Source organism: Martes martes (assembly GCF_963455335.1).
Source record: "Martes martes genome assembly, chromosome: 2".
Classification (NCBI taxonomy): Eukaryota; Metazoa; Chordata; class Mammalia; order Carnivora; family Mustelidae; genus Martes; species Martes martes.
This window is the reverse complement of record NC_137889.1, coordinates 201,108,276-201,124,443: the sequence shown is the minus strand read 5'-3', so window position 1 is coordinate 201,124,443 and position 16,168 is coordinate 201,108,276. Positions and strand designations below refer to the sequence as shown.

General features: G+C 45.2%; 1 protein-coding gene across 3 annotated transcripts in view; it reads left to right on the top strand.

The window, feature by feature from the left end:
* Positions 1-2,131: 2,131 nt before the first annotated feature.
* The window catches only part of CNOT6L (CCR4-NOT transcription complex subunit 6 like), a 111,590-nt gene continuing 97,553 nt past the window's right edge, over positions 2,132-16,168 (top strand). The window contains exon 1 of one of the 3 annotated variants that reach the window (XM_080831192.1): positions 2,132-2,699. Coding sequence is in view for 1 of the 3 variants with exons in the window: in XM_080831191.1 (XP_080687317.1) it covers positions 2,967-2,971 (5 nt within the window). In the remaining 2 variants the exon portion in view is untranslated. Of the gene's footprint in view, positions 2,700-2,856; positions 2,972-4,519; positions 4,587-16,168 lie in introns of those variants that run through there. The other 2 variants (XM_080831191.1, XM_080831193.1) reach the window with 2 other exon arrangements.

Here is a 16,168-nt window from a genome sequence, read left to right as displayed (position 1 = left end):
TGTCCTCCTGGGTACTGCTGTGACTATTAATTTTGTGTTACCTTTCATAATTTCATTTCTGGTTGTTCTGTGAGAATTTCCTGTTTAGAGTGTTTCCCCTACAATCGTAGTGAGCTACTTAAGAAGAGGGACTATATATGCTTATCTTTATGTTTCTGAGGCTAAATACAATGTCTAGAACATAGTATCTCCTACATAGATCTTTTTTTTTTTTAAGATTTTTAAAATTTATTTGACAAACAGAGATCACAAGTAGGCAGAGAGGCAGGCAGAGGGGTGGGGGTGGGGGAAGCAGGTTCCCTGCTGAGCAGAGAGCCCGATCGGGACTTAATTCCAGGACCCTGAGATCATGACCTGAGCCACCCAGGTGCCCCAGATCTTTCGTTATTGTATATAGGTGGATAACTAGGAATTCATATATCCACAGGTATTTGAAGACGGTTAAATCTTCAGGATAGCTGGGAAGGAGCGAGGCTTCCTCCAGGATTAAAGCCGTGTGGACACCTGTCCCAGAAGCTGGAATGGGGGTGCTAGAGAGAGAAACACAAACTGAACACGGTTAGAAAACAAAGTCGTCCACAGTCTTCTATATCCTAAGGGGCTTCTTCAGTTACTCAATTTCCGTGACAAAATGAAAGTGGTGCAATTGCTCTTTTGCAACGGTGACTCCTAATTTCTGTCGAGCTCCGGCTCCACGATGATTTGTATGTCCCACAGCTTTCCCCCCTACCAGCGCCCCCCCGGCCCCCCGAAATGAAGGCCTTCGGCATTCAGTAAAGCCTAATCAATGGCCAGCAACACGACACGGTTAGTACGCTAAACAACACCGCAGTGGGGGAATACTCCTGCGGCGAAGACAGCCTTGTGCGGCGTGTCCGAGTACGCACGCCCGGAGCGTGCACCGAGGGACCGCAACAGCGCACTAGCCGGATCCTGCCTGGAGGGCGGGTCTCGTTTCGACTACCGGTGGGGAAGCGCGGGAGCCGACCCAAAACATAACTCAACCCCGGAAACTAAGATGCCACGGCCACATCCAGCAATCGAGCATCCGTCCCGCCCTCCCGCGCCGTGCGGTCCCCGCCCCCCAACCCCGCTCTCCCGCGCCGTGAGGTCCCGGTCCCCGTCCCCCGTCCCCCGCCCCCCCCCCCCGCGCTCTCCCGCGCCGTGCGGTCCCCGCCACCCAACCCCGCTCTCCCGCGCCGTGCGGTCCCCCCCCCCGCGCTCTCCCGCGCCGTGCGGTCCCCGCCACCCAACCCCGCTCTCCCGCGCCGTGCGGTCCCCGTCCCCCGCCCCCCCGCCCTCTCCCGCGCCGTGCGGTTCCCCCCCCCCCCCGCGCGCTCTCCCGCGCCGTGCGGTCCCCGTCCCCCGCCCCCCCCCGCCCTCTCCCGCGCCGTGAGGACCCCGTCCCCCGCCCCCCCCCGCCCTCTCCCGCGCCGTGCGGTCCCCGTCGGGGGACCGGCGGGGCCCGGCCCCAGGAACGCGCTCTATCGCGAGAAGGGAGGTTCCCGGAGAAACAGGACGCCGTGGTCGCCGAGCGCCGCAGGCTCTTTATTCACCTCTCGCGGCACAACTTACGGATGTGTCACGTTAACAAACCACACGCGCACGACAGCCCGTCGGAGGTGTCGGGACCCCTCGGCGTCCGTCACGGCCCCTCACCTGGCGTCTCGTTCGGACCCAGACCGGCGGTCGGCCGGGCCGGCGGGAGGCCGCGCCGAGGGCGGGCGCGAGCGCCGGGTGAGGCCGGTTCGCCGGTCTCTTCCCCAGCAGGGTCCTGCGGACGCGGGTTTCCGACACGCCACCAGTCTCCCCGGTCCGCTCGCCACCCGAGCCAAGAAAAGCGAGTAAAAAGGCGGTAAGGCTGAAGGAGAAAATGGGCACAACGCCTGGCAGCCACGCGCGCACGCGCGCCGGGGCGAACGCGGAGCCCGGGGGCGGGGCCGAGCGGCGGGCCTGGAGCTCCGCCTCCTTCCCGCCTCGCCCCACCCCCCCGCGCAGGGGAGTGACTGACTCTCGCCAGCCCCTCCACGTCAATCAACCCTCCTCCTTCTCGCACTCTCTGCACCTTGTTATTAATCTCAATACCGATATCGCGCGGACGCCTCTCCCCCGGCCTCGGGGGTGTGAACGTGTGTGAGCGAGGACGAAGGCTCCGAAAGCTGGCGTCTCTGCGCAGCAGCCTCGGGCCCGGCGGCAGCGGCAGGCGCGGCAGCAACCCCCGCAGCGGCAGCAGCCCCAGCGCCCGGAGGCCAAGGCCAAGGCCAGGCTCGGCGCCGCTCTCGGAGTAACAGCCGCGGCTTCGGAGGCTGTGGGGGCGCAGCTTCCTCCGGCGGGGGGCCTTCGCGTCGGCGGCCGCGGCCGCGGGGCCTCTGCTGAGCGCCCGGGGTCACCGTCCGCGAAGCCCGGCGGCGCGGCCCTCGTCCCCCTCCCCGCCCCCCGCCCGTCTCCCCGCTCCCGTCAGCCGTCCTCTCCGCCGCCGCCTCTGCTGTTCCTCAGGCGGCCCGGCCCGGCCCGCCCGCCCCGCGTCCCCTCCGGCCGGTGCCTCTCCCCCCGGCGGGCTGCCTGCATGTCTTTGCTGCCCTCAGCCCCGCCGCCACCGCCGCCGCCGCCTCCCCCGCCGCCGCAGCACCAGCACCAGCAGCAGCCGCCCCGCCGCCGCCGCCGCCGCCGCCGCCCGGACCCCGGCGCGCTGAATGCAGGTGAGGAGGGGGCGCAGGCCCCCCGCGACCCCGGGCCCGCGCGCCTGGCGCGCCCCACCCCCGCCCGCGAGCGGGTTCCGGGCCCTGCCTGTCGCGGCGGCTTCCCTTCGGGGCGGGCGGGAGCGAGGCCCGCCCGTGGGTGTTTGTGTTTGCGTCTGCGGCCGCGGCTCGGAGGGAAGCATCTGTGGGGGCCGCGCGCGCGCGCGTGTGTGTGTCCCTGCCGCGGGGAAATGGCTGCTGCTGCTCCTCCCGGGCCAGACGGAGAGAATGAGGTAGAGTGTTTTTGGGCCTCCAGTAGACCGGGAGTGCTGGGAAGAGCCGCGCGTCCCCGGGGACATGAGGTGGGAGAGGGGCAAACGCGCGTGTGGGTGTGCGAGTCGGGACTCCGGCGGGCGGGGAGGCGGCCCGGGGACCCAGAGCGAGTGGGTGTGTGTCGGGCGTGGGGCTGACCCGCGTCGCTGTCGGAGGCGGCGGAGGTTCCGGGGTGTGTGTGTGGAGGGGGGGGGTCCGCGCCCGGGGCCCGGGACTCTGGGGGCGGATTTCGTGTGTCCGGAACCCCCGAGTGGCGTGGTCCCCCGGTGTGGCGAGGCTCCGGTGCTCGCCGGTGGGAGCTGCCCGGCCTCGGCCCGGCCCGGGAGGGTGAGTGTGCGCGCGGCGGGCGCCGGGCGGCGGGGCCGGGAGAGCCGCGGGTCGGGGCCGCGCCGCTGAGCCCGGGGCCCGGCAGGAAGCGCGCCGGCCTGCAGCGCGGCCTACCCGCCTCGGCGCCCGCCTCCCGCCCGCCTCCCGCCAGCCTCCTCGGACGCCTCCCGGGACGTCTCCCGGGACGCCGGGCCCGGGGGGCCCAGCGCGCTGCCTCGGGCCCGGGCAGGTGAGGGTCGGAGGCGGGACGCGCCGATCGCCGTCGCCTCGGCCGCCTCCGCGTCTGCTGAGGAGAGGCGAAGGCGTGCGGTGGCGTTGGAGCTGCCAGTCCCGGCCCTCGCCGGCGGTGGGACCCGAGGGAAAGTGAATCCAAGCGGTGCCTCTCGGGGACGCGCGGCTCGGGCTCGCTTCTTCCGTCTTCCCCGGGAGGCCGGAGGAAGGGCCGAGGCGGGCTCGCCGCCCGCGTCGCGGATGCTCTCGCGCGGAGAGTCCGTGCGCTGCTTTTAAGGGGAGGTTTTCCTCGAGAGGCGGAGGACGCGGGGGAGCCCGGCTTCCCGTCCGCCGGCGCTGGTGGGGCTGGGTCGACTCTGTGCGTTCGAGAGGGTGAGATCCTGCCTCCTAGGGGAGAGGCGGGCACGCGCCGCGCCGGGCCGCTCGCGAGGAAGAGGAAGTTCCCGGGGCTGTCAGCGGCCCCGACCCGGCCGGGTTAGCGGCGGGGCTGGCTGGGTCGGGGGAGCCCCGCCGAGCCGTTGGCGCGCGCCGGCGGCCGGCGCCGCGGTTCGCCACCCGCTGCCTCTCCCGGGCTTCCGTGTCCGGCCGGCGCGCGCGGACCAACAAGTGTCGCTCTCCGTCTCCACAACCCGAGCGAGCGGCCTTTCTTGTCGACCCAGTGTGTGCTCTCGGAGGGCCGCCCGCAGAGCGGTCTAGGCAGAACGGGGCTGTGAGGACGCCGCTGCCGGGGGTGTGCGGTGCCTCGTGGACCCCGGGACAGAGGCTGTTTGGAGAGTTCCTTGCCTGTCGGCCGTACCGCACCCTCTGTCCGTTTGCGCGGACTAAGCTCCTGCAGCTGAAACCCCGAAGTCACGACCCAGATGATCCTGGCGGACCGCGCTCCGTAGGGTGGCCGGCAGCTCTGGTTCCAAACGCGGTCTCCCAAAGCGTGCCAGGCCGCTCCCTGGGAGCGCCGGTGGAGGGAAGCGGAGGAGTGCGGAGCTGTTTCCTGGGACGACTGCGGCAAGAACAACATAGGTGGCTGAGGGGAAAAGGGGGCTTGTTTCGCAGACCTCGGAACTCTGGCTGTGCCATTTTTCTTAGCTGTTTGACCTTAGCAACTTAGCTAATGTCTGCAAACCTCAGTCTTCTCCTTTGTAATAAGGAGACAATACATTTATAGTAAGGTTGTCCTGAGGGTCGAATGAGAAAACACGTTCGGCACATAGTAGATGCTTAGTTAAGTATTCCTCCCCCTGCAGCCCTGGTTGTGGGCCCTGGAAAACACGTATAAGTCCAAATAGCCATCTGACAGCTGAGAGCAAGATTATGTAACTGTAGGTTAAAAATCAAGACAATAGAACATTTCAGAGTCCTTTGATAATACCTAAGTTATATATAAACAACTTTTAATGTTGTATTTTATGTCGGTCATAGAAACGAGACTGTCACTAAAGTGGTCTAGTATCTTAGTTTATAGAGACTATCTAGTCATACTTTTTGTTCCCCATATTTTTGAATAGGCTGTCTCTCAGTTTCACTACTTTTTATGAATTTTGGCTGTATACCCCTAGAAAAAATTGTTTACACCGTACGTAGCACATATATTCCAATACAATCAAGCATTAAAATGGATCAAGAAACTAAAGTCTAATTTACCTTTATAGATTCACAAAGAATAGTGCCCCCAAAATTGCTGTGTAATTCTTTTAGTTCACGTTGACTGATTTGGCAAACTTAAACCTCTTGGAATATTTTCCTGAATGGTTTAAGGAAAAATCCTCAGTTTTCAATAGTTTTCCATTTTTATTCTGTGTGGAGTAGTAAATATGCTGTTCATTTAATTTTGATTGTATTGTGATGGGAAAAAAATAATACGGAGTTTAGTGTAAAGGCAATGGAGAGGTTAAGAAAGGATTTTTTCTTTTTTTCTTTGGTGAAGGCAGGGTGAAGAGAATGTGGGAGGAGTTTCATTGGGTTAAGTTTGTACTATCTCTGTTTACTGATGACACGTTTCCCAGTTAGGCCTTATTTTTATTTATATCAGCAATATTAAACTTAAAAAAAACCTGTAAAATACTAAAATTTTAACACTTTTGTGAAGGATAGTAGGGAGAACTTTATTAGAATGCGAAATGTCATGGTTTTATTAAAGTACGTGTCATGAGTATGTGTGCATTTACAACAAACAGAATTATCTGCCATATGGTTGTATTTAAAGGAAGAATTCTTACCTTAAGAATTATAGATGGTAATAAAATAAGTAAAGAAATAGATACACTGAAATTATGGATAGTTTTTAATACTTTAAGAACTATAAAATAGAAATGAATTTTGCCTTAGGTAGATATTAGATATTATAAAGTAGACATTATGAATTACAATGTTTTAAAATACTTTGTATTTTTTTCCCAAATTTTTTAATTTGGGAAATTGAGAAGACATTTCTTTGTAATCATGAAATCATGAAAATATACTGAACTAAAATATTAAGACCCGTGGACAGTAAAATTTATTAACAGTGGAACTTTTCATACTATCATTGAAGTAATTGTTACCAAAAAAATGAAGGTGGAAAATTTAGATTTTAAAATTTAACGTTACTTAAAGGGCTTTTAAACAATCTTTCCAAAATAACCCTTACAAATGTCTTTAATTAGGGGGAATTGAAATACTTCAGACTTTGTGCATGTATTACTTTGGATAATGCTAATTGGGTAATAAATACACCAGAATTTCAGTGGCTTAACAGATGTAAGTTTGTATTTTGCTCACATGTAACAGTTCTCTGCAGGTGTTCCTGGTTAGCAGGCTTGTGGCTTTCCTCCATGTAGCGTTTGAGGGACCCACACTCCTTAACATCTATGGCTTTGGCATTCTTTAGGGCCTTGGAGCCGTGCATGTTACTTACAGGCCATTTCTTAAGAACTACCAGACTTAAAGTGACAAACATCTGCTCACGTATGACTGGTGAGAATTTGTCTCAGAGCCTTATTTGAATGTGAAGAGGATGGGATTGTAGTCCCCAGATGGTGGACAGCTTAGGACATTTCATGATGTTGTTTTAGATGATAGCATATATTTATGAAATTATGTCAGAAAGGTGAGGTATAATCCTTAAAAATTGCTTTCCATCTTCCAAGAGTAAAATTGGGGCCGTGAGGTTGGGAGGGTGAGAGAAGGAAGGAGTTAAAGCCACAAAGGAGGAAGAGCTCTCTTCTATGAGTTTGAACACAAGTGAAATCTACCTATTTAAGGATACAGATTTTATAGAGAACATAACAGTTGGATTTTATAACCTTCAGTAGGTCTCTCCTTTACTATCTAGCTATCAACTGTCATTGTGATCTACTGGGTTCTGGCTCTTTGAGTTTTTCTCTTTGTACTTTGAAATCAGTTGACCTCGAATTTCAGTTTCTGGTTTAGGGTTTCATGGGAAACACGGTTTTGAATTTTCACTTTCTCTTTAAGATAAATTATTATTATTACTTTATACTTTAAGGAAATATTAAGGTGGACCTAACTTGTTTTGTTGTTTGCTGTAGCTGTTTTTGTAATTCTAGAGTCATTTTATTTTTAAGATTTAATTTATTTATTTGACAGAGATCACAAGTAGACAGAGAGGCAGGCAGAGAGAGAGGAGGAAGCAGGCTCCCTGCTGAGCAGAGATGCGGGCTCGATCCTAGGACCCTGGCATCCCAGGACCCTGGCATCCCAGGACTCTGACCTGAGCCGAAGGCAGAGGCTTTAACCCACTGAGCCACCCAGGTGCCCCTCTAGAGTCATTTTAATTAATATATGTGAGACTTCCCTGAGAACAATAAAATCGAGTAAACAACAAAGGTTTAATTATTAACTTGTGCTGCTGTTTCATGATAAATGCTACAACTTTCTTTGATTAACTGCGCTAACAGTGAGCCTCTAATATATTAAATGAATTTTATCTCTGGACAACTTTAATTTTAATTGAATCATAACTTATTCTTTCATTACCTAGCATTATTGTAATGTGAAACCTTAGCTCTATGTTCTCCTTCACTTATTTTTATTCTGAACAGTTTGGTTTAGGATCTGAGGAGTTTAATATATATCTGTATTCCTCCAAAGGACGATTTTTGAGTAGTCTTGTTAACTTCTTCATGGTACGTATTTTTAATATTTTGTATTTTGAAAATTGACGCCCTTATTTGAGGGCCCATTACATATCCATTATTATACTCGGTTCTAAAGTATGAAAGAAGTAGGAGATTCTTGCAAAGCTTGTAGGTTATGCGGAAAGGAGATAAAACATATAATTTAGTTATTTCAAAAACAATGAATGAACAGACCCAAGTCTCTACAGTATAAACTGTTTGTAGACATTCTGAGAGGGAGTAACATGAAATGGAATGATGGGTGAGTCAGGGACTACTTAAAAAATTGAGAGGTTTTTTTTTGTTTGTTTGTTTGTTTTTGTAATAGCTTTTTTGAGATAGAATTCACTTAAACCATAGAAGTTGCCCATTTAAAATATGTAACTCAGTGGTGCTTAGTATATTCACAGTTGTGCAGCCATCATCTTAATTTTAGAACGTTTATATCACCTGAGATATAAATCCTGTATCCTTTAAGAGTACCCTCCCATACCCCCATACTTCCATACCCTTATTTCTAGGCAATCACTGATCTGCTTTCTGACTATATGCCTATTCTGAACATTTCATACAAATGGAATCTTAATGTAATATATGGTCTTTTATTACAGGCTTGTGTCACTTATCCCATTTTCACGGTTTCTTTTTTGTTTCTTTCTTTCTTTCTTTTTTTTAAAAAAGATTTTATTTATTATTTGACAGAGAGGGACACAATGAGAGAGGGAACACAACCAGGGGGAGTGGGAGAGGGAAAAGCAGGCTTCCTGCTGAGCAGCCCCATGCAGGGCTCAATCCCAGGACCCTGGGATCATGACCTGAGCCGAAGGCAGACACTTAATGACTGAGCCACCCGAGTGCCCGCATTTTCAAGATACCTCATTCTTTTTATCGCTGCATGATATGCCATCATACGGATATATATTACATTTTGTTTATCAGCTAATGGACATTTGGGTTATTTCTACTTTTTGGCTATTATGAGTAATTCAATTATGAACATTCATAGACAAGTTTTTGTGTACATAGTTTCAGTTCTCTTGGGCATATGCCTAGGAATAGAATTGCTGGATTGTATATCTCTATGTTTATTTTCTTTCTTTACTTTTTAAAGATTTACTTGTTTAGTAATCTCTGTACTTAGTGTGGGACTCAAACTCACAACCCTGAGATCGAGTCACGTGCTCTACAGACCAAGCAAGTCAGGTGCCCCATGGTGCCTCTTGTGTTCATACTTTTGAGGAACTTCTGTTTCCCAAAGCACCCTCACCATCGCACATCCCCATCAGCAGTGCGTGAAGGCTCCAGTTTCTCCACGTCCTTGCCAATGTTTGTTACTATCTTTTTGATCAAAGCTCTCCTTGTGAGTGTTAGGTAGTATCTCATTGCAGTTTTGATTTTCATTTCCCTGAAGAGGCTGAGTGTCTTTTCATTTGTTTATTGGCCATTTGTACATATATTTTTTGAGAGGTATGTATTCAAATCCTTTGCCCATTGTTTGTTGTCTATCTTTTGATCACCAAGTTTTAAGAGTCTTTTGTATATTACAGACACAAATATTATAGATACAAATATTTCCCCAACTTGGTGAGTTATCCTTTCACTTCCCTGATGATGTCTTTTAAAGAATAAAAGTTTTAAATTTTGAAGAAAGTCTAATTTTTTGTTGCTTGTGCTTTTGATGTCATGTCTAAGAAATTATTTACTAATCTAAGGTCATAGAGATATATCCTTCTGTGCTAAGAGTTTTTCATTTTTAAAAAAATTTTTTATAAAGATTTTTATTTATTTATTTGACAGAGATCACAAGTAGGCAGAGAGGCAGGCAGAGAGAGAGAGGGAAGCAGGCTCCCTGCTGTGCAGATAGCCTGACAAGGGGCTCAATCCCAGGACCCTGAGATCATGACCTGAGCCAAAGGCAGAGGCTTAACCCACTGAGCCACCCAGGCGCCCCGAGTTTTTTAGTTTTAACACATATTTAGATTTTGATCCATTTTGAGTTAATTTCTGCATATGACCTGATGTAGGGAGTCCAACATTGGTTTTTGCATATAGATACCCAGCTGTCCCAGTACCATTTGTGGAAAAGACTGTTCTTTGCCTATTTAATTGTCTTGTCATTCCTCTCAAAAATAAATTAACAATAAACAGAAGGTTTATTTCTGGACTTAGTTTTATTCCATTGATCTGTTTGATTTTCCTTATACCAAGTAGTGTCTTGACCACTATAGCTTTGTAATTGAGAAGGGGGAGTCCTCCAGATTTGTTCTTTTTATTTATTTATTTTAAAATTTTAAAAAAGATTTTATTTATGTATTTGACAGGCAGAGATCACAAGTAGGCAGAGAGAGAGAGAGAGAGGAGGAAGCAGGCTCCCTGCTGAGCAGAGAGCCTGATGTGGGGCTCGATCCCAGGACCCTGGGATCATGACCTGAACCGAAAGCAGAGGCTTTAACCCACTGAGCCACCCAGGTGCCCCAAATTTGTTCTTTTTAAAGATTGCTTTGGCTGTTTAGGGTGTTTCCTATTTCCATATGAATTTCAGGATCACTTTGTCAATTTCTGCAAGGAAGCTAGCAGGAATTTTGATGGCAGTTGCGTTAAATCTGATCAATTTGGGGAGCATTGCCATCTTAATAATACTAAGTCTTCCTACTCGCAAACATGGGATCTTTCCATTTATTTATTTTCTTTGATTTCTTTCAACAGTATTTCGCAGTTTTCAGAGTCTAAGTTACTGCATTTATTCCTAAATATTTTATTGTTTTAGGTGCTATTATAAATGGAATTGTTTTCCTAATTTTTTGAAGGGGCTCATTGCAAGTGTATAAAAATACAATTGATTTTTGTCTGTTCATCTTGGATCTTGCAACCTTGCTGAACTTGTTTATTAGGTCTAATATTTTAGTTCATCCCATAGCATTTTCTGTGTAACAAGGGTCATGCCACCTGTAGATAGTTTTTACTTCTTTTCCAATCTGGATGTGTTTTATTTCATTTTCTTGTCTAACTGACTTGGCTGAAACCTCCATTACATTGTTGAAAAGAAGTGTGAAGAACAGATATTCTTGTCTTGTTCCTGATCTTGGGGGAAAGCATTAAGGCTTCCACTATTAAGTATGATGTTAGCTGTGGGGTTTTCGTAGATGCTCTTTGTTAGGCTGATGAAGTTCTGTTTCTAGTTTGTTGAGTATTTCTCTCATGAAGGGATCCTGGGGTGTTAGGGTTGAGTTTTGAGGGAAGTATGAAGGAGGGGATTACAAAAGTGAAGATACTCTGTTAAGTCATGTGGTAGGTAATAATGCTTATTAACTTGTTTGAGAAAGAGGAGCTCGCTTTCACCGCCTCCTTTTCCCTCTCCCTTATTGCCTCCCTTCCTGCTCCTTTAGTGTCCTGTACCTGCCTTCCCATTGCAGTTATATATTTATGTATGGATGTATATGCCATCCATATATACATTTGGAGGTCTCTTCATTTGAAGATTTTTATGGGTAATTCAGCTTTCTTGAGTAGTGGAGAATATTGTTTCTTTAGAAAAACATTTAATAAAAACTGTGTTTTTTTTTCTTATTACATTGGTAGCTAGTTTGGTGGGGGACACAGTTAAGCAGAAAACTAAATCATAAATGAAGAACTAATCATAGGATTAAAAAGATGGAAACACATTTTTGTAATTATTGAGTGTATGGTTAATGAAGAAGTCCATATTTACCATGAATCTGACTGTTAACTGACTTTTCCTCAAAATATTTCAGCATGAATGGTTTTGTTTTTTAAGTTTTCTAAAAAAACTTGATAGCTTTCTTGAGAAATTCTGTTCTGCAAAGTAAGGTTATGTTTCATTTGAAGTGGTGATTACACTTTAATTTTTGGAACTTGAATTGTGTACATTCTGATTATATGTGTGCATGTATATATATATATATATATATATATATATATATTTAGATTTTATTTATTTATTTGACAGAGATCACAAGTAGGCAGAGAGGCAGACAGAGGGAGAAAGGGAAGCAGGCTCCCTCCTGAGCAGAGAGCCCGATGTGGTGCTCCATCTCAGGACCCTGGGATCATGACCTGAGCCGAAGGCAGAGGCTTAAACCCACTGAGCCACCCAGGCGCCCCCAGATTAGAAAAAATATTTTGAAAAGATTTATTTCTCTCCATGTTATATGTTGCAGAAGTTAAGTAATTTTGGGTTAGCCAAGAGTCTTCCTGTTTACAAGTCAGAATTAGAAAGTGGTAATAGATTTTTTGTTTTATATTCTCTTTTGTAGCAGGATATATTTCATTTTTTTTTTCAGACCACATTAAAATCTCATTACAGATTAAAATTTATTTTTATTTTTTTGAAGAAGTGAGTAGTTCACTTTGTTCTGTGAGGGACTCATTCATACTGAATAGATGCCAGGTATTTTGGGCCTTTCATATTGTTTATTAACAGAAGAAAATAGTGACACTAATCGGTGACACAAAGTTGAAGTTATAGCACTTTATCTACTTACATTCATCTTTTGCAGAGAACCTCTGTCTGTAATCTTACAGTTTAGAATCTTTTTCCCTTCCCACGTTACTTAAATAGATTCCCTAAATGAGTAACATAGATCAGTTATGTAATACCAGTTACAAATACTACTAAGAGAATAGAACTAAATATAGGGATACTAACTGTAATGTCTCTCTGTACAGTGACTTTCTTGAGATCTTTATATATATATTCATTGCTGTCTGATCATAATGTTTATATCTAAAACCAAAAAACTGGCAAGAGTGTGTTCTGCTGTAGGTTCCTGTCAGTGCAGTCTTCTGTGATTTATGAAATAATATATTGTGAATATACAGAATATGATCTTGAAAAGCACAAGGATTTTAATCACTTTAAAGTATATCTTAATAAATATTAAGTTTGTACTGGCTACCAGCTATTGTGTTCAGGGTTCTGGGCAATAAAGTTTGTAATGTAATCTTTTTTTTTATTTTTATTTTTTTTTAATTAAAAAAATTATTTGACAGAGAGAGATCACAAGTAGGCAGAGAGAGAGGGGGAAGCAGGCTCCCTGCTGAGCAGAGAGCCCAATGTGGGGCTTGATCCCAGGACTGTGAGATCATGTCCTGACCCGAAGGCAGAGGCTTAACCCACTGAGCCACCCAGGCACCCCTGGAATGTAATCTTTTTTTTTACTAAGAAATGGAACAAATATTTATTGGACTGCTGAGATCTAAGCATTGTGAAAAGCCATCCCCTTCCCTTAAAATAGTAATCTGAATTAGTTTTCATGAAAATCCTGTAGACTGTGATTATCGTTCATTAGGTGGTAAATAATGTGAGCCCTTGGATCCTTCACTTCCTAGCTCTTGGGGAAACTCCCTTCTCCATGTTTCAGCTTGCTCATGTGTAATGGGGAGATAATAATAGTTCTTATCTTGCAGGGTTTTTGTGAGGATTAAATCAAGTATATCTATAAGGTGCTTAGAACAGTAGTATGTGGCACATCCATAGTAAAAAGCAAAGCTTAGAACTCAATATAATTTAGCGATTTCTGTTTCTTATTATTAGGATCCATACAAGTTAAATAACAAGTCTTAAATATTGGTGAAATCAGTATTTAGAATAGGATGTGTTTGACTCCAAAATACTTACTCTTACCTACTTAAAAGGGATCTAATCCCCCATAGATAGAAAGTCTAAGCAGAATATGCTAACTAACAAAGACCAGTAAGTGCTGTATCATAATCTACAAGTTTGAAGAGGAGGTAGAAGCTGATCTCTCCTTTATGGTTAGGAGGAGGTAGTGGAACACTGCAGCATTCTTCTTGCTTATTCTCCCAGCATCCATTATTGCTTCTTTAACTTCTGCTTCTTTGTATACACTGTCAACAGAGAAATCCTTGCAAAATTCATTTGACGGTACTTAAGTTTTCTTAAAATCCTTCAGTAATAGTAATAGTTACTATTTTTTGGTTGCATCCTTTGTGCTAAGGACAGGAGTTGGTGTTATGTAAAGGGCCTTACATAGTAAATATTTTGGCCTTGTGGGTCACATTAAGATCTCTGTCCTATATTCTTTGTTTTTTATTTTTTGTTTTTTGTAGTTTTAATTCTTTTTTACCAATACCTTAAGATCGTAAAACCATTCATTGCTGGCAAACCAAGCTGTAGTTTGCTGACCTCTCTACTAGGAGATTTACATGAATTCTTGTTAGAATCCTGGCAAAATTTATATTATTAATCCCTGTTTTATAGATGAGCATACTGAAGCTCAGAGAGGCAAATTTGATGAAACGCACATAACAAGGAAATGACAGAGCTCAAATTCAGATTTAGGTCTTTGGAATTCCTAAACCTGTGTACTTTCCAGGATATCCTGCTGCTGCTTATTTTCTTTAGAAGGAAGTGGAGATTTCATAGGATTATGTGTAAGACCCATCATGATCTTGTCCTACTGTACTTCTCCAGTTTTATCATTTTATTACTCCTCTCTCCTGAACATACTTCCTAGGCTTGCCATACTGAGTGAGTTACAGCTTGGTCTGTGGTTTGTATGTGCCTACAGTACTTTACACGTGATGACCTCATTGACTTTTTAAATAATTTACCTTATATTATTCCTACCTGAGAAATCTTGCCTGATGATACTTCCAGTCTTTGTTTTATGTTCTTTCTCTGTGCTTTCCTAGCATCTTGTGCATTCCTTTTTCATAACATTTACCATATTGTCTTGTATTTACTTGGCTTCTGTTTCTACTTTTCCATTAAACTGTGAGTTTTTAAGGGCGGAGATAACTCCGTGTGTAGCCCAGCTGTTTGTAGGGGTTAAACCCCTACTGTGTATCAGTGTACTGAGTGTTTAGTATATAGTAGAGTCTTAGTTACTGTTTACTAAATGAATGAATAATCAAATGGAATTGCAAATGGTAGAAATGACATCAACAAATATGTGGTAGGAGAAAGGCCAAGTCCAGCTTCAAGTATGAGAGGGAAATTAGTTAATTCTGGTTAACTTCCAGAGCTTCAGTGACAACAAGGAGGCTGATAAGGCAAATTGGAACCTGATTATTAGGGAGGGGTTTGAATGCCTAGGTAAGGAATTTTAGTTTTATCCCGGTGTTCAACGCTAGAGCAGCGGGTGGACTTTCACATCTATAAATTGAGGTTCTCTTACTAATGCCTGAATTTTGTTACAGTGTTGTTTTAGATGATACTTTATAGAACATAGCAATATATTACTTTTGATTAATAGTGAGTGCAAGTATGGTTCTAGAATCTCATAATTACGAATATGACTGTTAAATGGATTGGTAGCATTGAGTGATTTTGAGCAGGTTGGTGGCAGTTTGGAATAACTATTTAAGAAGATAATATGGTTGAGGTATGCAGAATCAGTTGAGATTAGAATGAAGGAGGGAAGCTCTTTTTTAAAGAGTTAAAATGTGAAGTGATAAGTCAAGAAGTCTCTTCTCAGTTGGGATAGCTAGAGCTTTTAATAAAGTGACATTGGTGATTCCGTGTGAAGGAAGAAGTCAGAGATGACTGAGAAACCAGAAGACAATTGGGGAGAGACAATTTGGAGAAGAAAATTATGAATTCTGTTAGACAAATTAATTAAAATTGGGATGATTTCTGTTTTTCCCTGGATTTAGGCACTAATTGCTTTATGCCTGAATAATTAGAATATCCTTGTGATTGGTGGCCCTTCCTGCCTCTAATGGATGAGTGGTATATTTGGATATAGGTGAATGTTTGGTGGCATGGACCCTTTGGCAGACTGGAGAAGGCTGTGGAGCCTTTTTAGAATAATGATTTTAAGTGAATGAAAGAAAATAAGATTAAAAAGGAACCTGTTACATTCAAGTAGTAAAATTTATAAAAAATTTGTAATATATGTGCCTCTATCAATACATTTAAATTACAAGGTCTAGTAGTGAGTATAATAACATAATTTTGAAGTAGTGGTACGTACGGATGATATTTTGAGATATCTGTAACAACTGTAATGTGATACGAAAATATAACTTGTGTTAGTGACCAAAATCACAAGTACTGCTAATATCATGGCAGGTGTCTTAGCTCTAATTAAAAGAGGTACTACATTTTCATTAGACATTAATGAAAATGGTGATGTAATTTATTTCTTATGCAAATTTATAGATTTCCTGAGGTTTACGGACCCCCCAGTTTAGTGATCTTTGCTTGTATTTCCTGGTTTCCATCTATTTTGTGTATTTTTGTTATAGTACTGCCCCCTCCCCAGCAGTATTTTTTCATGTCTGCTTTTGGAAATACGTGTCCTTATATAAAAAAAATACTGAAGAGCGTAATTTCCTGGTCATCCTATCTCATTGCAATCAAGACTGTTAGTAGTTTTGAACCATTGTCTGTTTCTGGGCAATATGTGTATATAACCCCAAAACATATATAAGTAGAATGATTCTGTATACTGTTTTTTTTACATTTGTTTTCTGATTTAACAGCATATTACAGTCATTTTT